Source organism: Mobula birostris, chromosome 3, assembly GCF_030028105.1.
Source record: "Mobula birostris isolate sMobBir1 chromosome 3, sMobBir1.hap1, whole genome shotgun sequence".
In the NCBI taxonomy this organism is placed as follows: Eukaryota; Metazoa; Chordata; class Chondrichthyes; order Myliobatiformes; family Myliobatidae; genus Mobula; species Mobula birostris.
This window is the reverse complement of record NC_092372.1, coordinates 86957554-86965181: the sequence shown is the minus strand read 5'-3', so window position 1 is coordinate 86965181 and position 7628 is coordinate 86957554. Positions and strand designations below refer to the sequence as shown.

At 40.5% G+C, this 7628-nt stretch overlaps 1 protein-coding gene across 1 annotated transcript in view; it reads right to left on the bottom strand.

Moving 5' to 3' along the window:
• Window positions 1–4999: 4999 nt before the first annotated feature.
• The window catches only part of LOC140195679 (protein FAM184B-like), a 228838-nt gene continuing 226209 nt past the window's right edge, over window positions 5000–7628 (bottom strand). Inside the window, exon 16 of the mRNA XM_072254395.1 lies at window positions 5000–5197. Within this exon, the coding sequence (XP_072110496.1) occupies window positions 5000–5197 (198 nt within the window). The remainder of the gene's footprint in view (window positions 5198–7628) is intronic.

Here is a 7628-nt window from a genome sequence, read left to right as displayed (position 1 = left end):
TGCAGATGTTTCTTTCAATATGATTGGTGGATCTTTCATCAAATTCCTATTGAGATGTAGGTGACAGAGTTTTCATTTTACTCTTGCAGCCACAGTGTTTATGGTCTTCAGCCAACGGAAAAATCCCCTCAACCACCTCCAAGATGTTGATAACAGACATCCTTTATTATTGGGCCCTTATTTTCCATATTTGAAATGGTATTACAAGAGTGTTGCTTGACATACATTCACAGTGCCTATAAAAATTATTCATGTTTTATTGTTTTACAATATTGAATCACAGTGGATTTATTTCGGCTTTTTTGACACTGATCAACAGAAAAAGACTCTTTTGTGTCAAAGTAAAAATAGATCTCTACAAAGTGATCTCAATTAATTACAAATATAAAACACAAAATAATTGATTGCATAAGTATTCATTCTCTTCGAGTCAGTATTTAGTAGGTGCACCTTTGGCAGCAATTACAGCCTTAAGTCTGTGTAGATAGGTCTCTATCAGCTTTGCACGTTTGGACTCTGTAATTCCACCCCCCCCCCCCCCCCATTCCTCTGTACAAAACTGCTCATGCTCTGTCAGATTGCATGGAGATTGTAAGAGAACAGTCCTTTTCAAGTCCAACCACACATTCTCAATTGGATTGAGGTCTGGACTCTGACTTGGCCTCTCCAGGACATTACCTTCATTGCTTTTATGCTATTCTTATGTAGGTTTGTCATTATGGTTGGGGTCATTGTCTTGCTGGAATTCAAATCTTCTCTCAAGTCTCAGTTCTCTTGCAGACTGCATCAGGTTTTCCTCCAGGATTTCCCTGTATTTTGCTGCATTCATTTTACCCTCTACCTTCGAAGCCTTCCAGGGCCTATTGCAGTGAAGTATCCCCACAGCATGATGCAGCCACCACTATGCTTCACAGTAGGGATGGTGTGCTTGTGATGATGTGTAGTGTTTGGCGTATGCCAAACATAGTGTTTAATCTGATAGCCAAAAAGCTCAATTTTGGTTTCATCATACCATAGAACCTTTTTCCAACTGACTTCAGAGTCTCCCACATTCCTTCTGGTGCAAACTAGCCAAGATTTCATGAGGTTTTTTTTTCAACAGTGGCTTTCTCTTTGGCACTCTCCCATAAAACTAAGTCTGGTGAAGCACCTGGGCAACAGTTGTTGTCTGTGCAGTCTCTCCCATCTCAGCCACTGAAACTTGTAACTCCTCCAGAGTTGTCATACATTTCCTGGTGGCCTCCCTCTCTTGTCCCCTTCTTGCACAGTGTCTCAGTTTTTGCGGATGGTCTGTTCTAGGCTAGTTACAGCTGTGCCATGTTCTTTCCATTTCTTGACGATTGACTTCACTGTACTCCAAGGGATATTCACTGACTTGGAAATGTTCTTGTATCCATCTCCTGACTTGTGCTCTTCAATAACCTTTTCACAGAATTACTTGGAGTGTTCTTTTGTTTTCATGCTGTAGTTTTTGCCAGGATACTGACTGATACAGGTGTATTTTTATTACAATCAATTGAAACACTTTGACTGCACACAGGCCTCCAAAAACAGATCTCCCATCTAACTAATTATGTGACTTCTAAAACCAATTGGCTGCACCACTGATTATTTAGTGTGTCATATTAAGGGGGGGATGAATACTTGTACAATCAATTATTTTGTGTTTTGTATTTGTAACTAATTTAGATCTCCTTGTAGAAATCTGGTTTCACTTTGACACGGAAGTCTTTCTGTTGATCAGTGTCAAAAAAGCCAAATTAAATCCACTATGATTCAATGTTGTAAAACTATAAAACATGAAACATGCTGGCATTCATAGCAAGAGGATTTGAGTACAGGAGCAGGGAGGTACTACTGCAGTTGTACAAGGCCTTGGTGAGACCACACCTGGAGTATTGTGAGCAGTTTTGGTCCCCTAATCTGAGGAAAGACATTCTTGCCATAGAGGGAGTACAAAGAAGGTTCACCAGATTGATTCCTGGGATGGCAGGACTTTCATATGATGAAAGACTGGATCGGCTAGGCTTATACTCTCTGGAATTTAGAAGATTGAGGGGGTATCTTATTGAAACGTATAAAGTTCCAAAGGGATTGGACAGGCTAGATGTAGGAAGATTGTTCCCGATGTTGGGGAAGTCCAGAACGAGGGGTCACAGTTTGAGGATAAAGGGGAAGCCTCTTAGGCCCGAGATGAGGAAAAACTTCTTCACACAGGGAGTGGTGAATCTGTGGAATTCTCTGCCACAGGAAACAGTTGAGGCCAGTTCATTGGCTATATTTAAGAGGGAGTTAGATATGGCCCTTGTGGCTAAAGGGATCGGGGGTATGGAGAGAAGGCAGGTACAGGGTTCTGAGTTGGATGATCAGCCATGATTGTACTGAATGCTGGTGCAGGCTTGAAGGGCCGAATGGCCTACTCCTGCACCTATTTTCTGTGTTTCTATGAAAGCTTCCAGGGGGCGGTGTATAGTTTTAATAGGTACTGTAGTTTGTTTGGGTGTTATCCACACATATTTTAGGCTATCATGTGCAGCATTGTTATCAGAGGAGTTGTAAACATTTCCACTCTTTAAAAAAGGGACATCATGGGAAATGGGCAAAAGACATTGTGTAGATGATAGGTCCCTGAGAAACTTCTATAGTAAAGTACCACAGCTGTAATAGTTGCCTCACAACAAGAACTACCACCTTTCTTTGTGATAGCTGGGTTTCCAGCCATTGAATTGTTCTATTCTCAGTGGTGCCATTACATCTTGGTACCTATTTTGACTGAATGGAGCATTGATTTCAAAAAGCTGTGTCTGTTCTCGTGTTCTTAGCTATGCCTATCTCCTAGTCAGGCTTGCGGCTGATAATGTTGGGCATGATGGCTGATGAAACTTGAAAGCACTGCTGATGACTCTTACAACTGATGAGAGGAGGCTGACAGGATGTAATAGACTATGTTAAAATTTTTCTGCTTTTGCTGGCTTGACTGCTCCAGAGTAACCCAACACATTGCAAGATGAATTTTGTCTATTTCCTGGACTACTGCTCTGACCACCACCATGACTTTCCCCTATACCAACCCAGGTAGCACAGATAAGAGTTTCCTTTGTCTTGCCTTTCACCTCAACAGTTTTCTCATCCAGTGCATCATCCTTCCACATAATTTTTGCCAGTTGCAACAGAATCCCTTCATCTTCCCCTCCCTACTATTTCCTGCTTTCTGCAGGAACACACTCTCACTCTCCATGACGCCCTGGCTTGCTAATCCCTGTGTCCAACCCCTCCCCATTCCCTTAAACTTTTACTTGCAACTTCAAGAGGGAAATGTCTCTCTCTACACCTCCCTCACCATCATCTAGAGACCTAGACAGCCCTTTCACATCAAAATTCACATTCACAGCCTCCAGCCTCAGTTACTACACTTGGTGTTCTCAAAGTGGCCTCCTCAAAATCAGCATGAGCGCGTGTAAACTAGGTGACCATTTTTTAGAACATTCATGCTCTGTCTGCAATGGCCATCCTGATTGTCAAGATGCATGTCATTTCAATACTAACATCTCTGCCCTCTGCATTCTCTACTGCCTGGATGAGGCCCAATGTGGGCTAGAAGAACAATCCTTCATTCCTTCAGGTGTCAACAACCAATGGTATGAACACCAAATCTTCAGACTTCAGGTAAGCTGTACCCCTTCTCTGCTCCTTTCTCTCTCCTTCTAATTCTCCCCTTCTCCACCTGGTTCCATGGGCCTATCAATCACCTACTTCACTGCTTCTCCTGTATTGCCCCCATTATTTTTCATCTCAGCATTCCTCCCTCATTTGTTTCATCTTCCTGACATCAGGTTCCAGCATTTGCAACCTGCTATGTTTCCACTTATTATCTTCAAGTCTCAACCTCCCACCTCTCCTTTCTGCCCCCAACTTGGCTTCAGCTGCCCACAATCTCCCTCATTTTTTGGTTCCACCATTTTACCTGGGGTCTAGTTCCCTTCCTGTTCTAGGTGTCTGGAACAATAAACACCACAAACCTAATACTTGACATTTTTCTACTGTCAATGCACATTTAAAATAGAAGCAATCAACTCAGATAATAAAGTACCTAACACCAAAAAATGTTGTAAGAGAGGTTTAAGGAGGATAGGACAGTGAAATCATTTAGTAAGGGAATCCCAAAGATAAAGATCTTACCAGCTGAAGTGAGTGAAATGAGGATGCCCAAAAGGCCAGAATTGGAGGAGTGTAGACATAAGAGTGAAAAGATGACAGATTACTAAGAGAAAAATTGGACCCAGTGCCCTGGAGGGATTTGAAATCAATCAATCCATTAATTGTGACTCAAGGCAGGAGACTGTCATGCCGTGTATAAAACACATTGAGCCATGAATTCATAGGAGTTATAGAAATAATCAAGCAGGTAGCTGAGGAAGGCACTGTGGAGGGTTCAACCCCAGAGAAGTTTGGTACTGATGTAGTCAAACAGTGTATCACATATGAATAGACAGTGTTAACAGATGGTCCAGGTATGTGAAGTCAAGTTCGTCTCTGTCAAAATGATACTGAAGTTGCAAATTGTTTTGCTCTGTTAGACCCTTGGAAAGAAGAGAGCCAAAGCTGATGGTGAGGCAACACTGCTTATAGCAAGGATTGGAGAAGATAATGTCAATTTTAACAGAAGAAAATTTGTTCATCTTGTAATTCAGGGGTTCCTTTCTTGGGTCTATGGACTCCCGGTTAATGGTAGGTGTCCAAGGCATAAAAAAGGGTGTAAACCCCTGCTGTAATTGGTGTTAGATGGTTCGACTATTTTGTGGCTACGATGGTGCCGATAGAGGTGGTGTTCCAAAGTCTTTGGGCTGTCGTTGTGACTGTCAAAACCGTTGGCTTAATTACATAATGTTTGGTTGCATTCCTGTGAAGCATCTTAAAAAGGATCTATGTAAATAGATGGTAGAACCTGTTGTTAGATTACATATGTATAACACCAAAAATCAATATAAGATTCAATGCATTACCTTGGGGCTGGTTTTGATGGCTGGACTTGTAGAAATATTCTTGATGCACTGTTGAGATTTTGGTCCAGGCTCGGAGATTTAGTAATCACAGGAAACTTACTGATTGAACATGATTCGGAGTTTGGAAAGCTTTTCTCACATGAACTTAGGTTTGGAACACTAACCACCCGGACTGGTAAATCTTCTGTTCTCTTCTAAAATTCAAGTTCATAAAAAATACCTGTTATTAAATCTCATTAATTACATCTTGCGCTGTAATTGTTTTAATGAAATAGTTCTATCATTGAAATGTTCCCACAACTTATGGACTCACTTTCAAGGATTCTTCATCTCATGTTCTCAATATTTATTGCTTATTTATTTATAATTATTATTTCTTTCTTTTTGTATTTGCTCAGTTTGCTGTCATTGGCACATAGGGTGAACACCGAAACTGGTGCAACCTTTCATTGATTGTATTATGGACTTAGTGAGTATGCCCATAAGAAAAAGAGTCTCAGTGTTATATATGGTGACATGTATCTACTTCGATCATAAGTTTACTTTGAACTTTAGATTTTATCCTACATATAATCTCAGAACAACTCAGCATCATTAATATGCAAATCCCTGGCAATTTTTGGTTGGGAGTAGATGCCCAGTGATCTGTGAAAATGCTACCTTGCCTTTAAATTCTTAGCGATTTTCATGAAGCTGCTATATTTGCACATTAAATGTCCAAGTGAACATGCCATAGGAATTCAAGTTAAATAATTTTTTAAAAACAGTATAAATACCTCATCTGGCAACATGAGGTAAAAACTGCCAATTGACCTCCCTTGTCCACCTGTGGTACTTCATTAAAGCTACGAGTTGTAGGATACTTTAAACATTTCGAAAGTAGCCTTATCCTTGCTTTCATTTCCTCTCTCTTATTCCTGACTTTCTTTTAGATTTCTTTGCTCTGTTGGGCTTGGCATTGAATTCATTCCCTCGAATTTATCTTTGTTTATCTCTATCCTTCCTCAGTTTATTTCTCAAATGCTTAATCTCCTAGATGATCTATTGTTCACTGAGTCCTATAATGCCCTATTTTCACTCACCATACTGTTTTTCTTGCAGCTCAAACCTAAATAATTGGAAACAATGCTGATATTAACATGCATGAAGCCCATAATAGTAGAATCTAGACCAGAAACAGCCAAGTCTGTGCTGGTGTTTCAAACGTTCAAAGTAGAATTAATTATCAGAGTACATACATGTCAGGACATACAACCCCGAGTTTTTTTCTGTGGGCATACTTAGCAAATCTATAGAACAGTAACCATAAACAGGATCAATGGATAACAAACTGTGCCGATGCAGATGTAAATAAAGAGCAAAAAAAAATCCCAGCATGAAATAACAAGAGTCCTTAAATGAGTGTTCAAGAGCCTGATGTTTGAGGGGCAACTGTTCTTAAACCTGGTGGTGTGAGTCCTGAGGTACCTGTACCTTTTACTTGATGGCAGCAGCGAGAAAAGAGCATGGCCACCCATGGGCGATGGGGATCACTGATGATGGATGCTGCTTTACTACAGCAATGTATCATGTAGATGTGCTCAATGGTTGGGAGGGTTTTGCCCATGATGGAATGGGCCAAATTTACTAACTTGTAGGATTTTCCACTCAAAAGGTATTGGTGTTCCCATGCCAGGCAATAATGCAACCAGTCAGCACACTTTCAATCACACATCTATAGAAGTTTGCCAAGGTTTTTGATGAGATGCCAAATCTCTGCAGACTCCTGAGGAATTAGAGGCACTGTAGTGCTTTCTTCACATTTACATTTAAAGAACAGCATGCCATCACTGGTGGTCACTTGTCAATAAAAGGTTATTCATGGTCTTTGCTAATTTTATTATATAAATGCACATCAAGTAATTAGGTTGGATTAGATATGCCACTGGTATTTACATGAATATTCTTTTCATTATCTTGCCTGGCCCACTGAGTTCTTCCAGCACATTGCTGCATAAAATCTTTCTGTGCCAGATTAACAGAAATTAATCATATAAATTCAGTTGGTACCATTTCAGAGACTGCTTTATCTGCTGAGTATTTCAAGCATTTTCAACTTTGAAAGTGCCCGTGTGATGGTGACGTATGTAAGAAAGGGACGAATCATCTCACTGTGCTTGCTCAGGTGTGATGGGACAGAGGTATGGATCATTAGATATCAAAAGGGTTAACAGCGCTAGCCAAAGTAAGATTGTAATAAGACAAGTGGTTTGTAAAAAGGTACAGAGGAGTTGCTGAATGATGGAGTGTTCATCTCGGAACCATCGTGTCCATGCTGACTATTTTGCTGGTCATTACTAATCCCATCTGCCCACATTAAATGCATATCCTTCAATGCCTTGCCTATTTAAGTGCATGGTAAGCGTCTTTTAAAGATGCTGATTGTGTTTTTTTCCCCCTGATTCCATCACCTACTCTCAGCATGCTCTATGTATCAACCATTTTCTGTATTTAAAAATAAAGGAGGCTTTCCATTCAAATCTGGAGCAGCTGGAAAAATGGCAGATGGAATTTAACGCAGATAAGCGCGAGGTGTTGCACTTCATTAGGACCAACCAGGGTAGGTCTAATACCGTGAATGGTAGG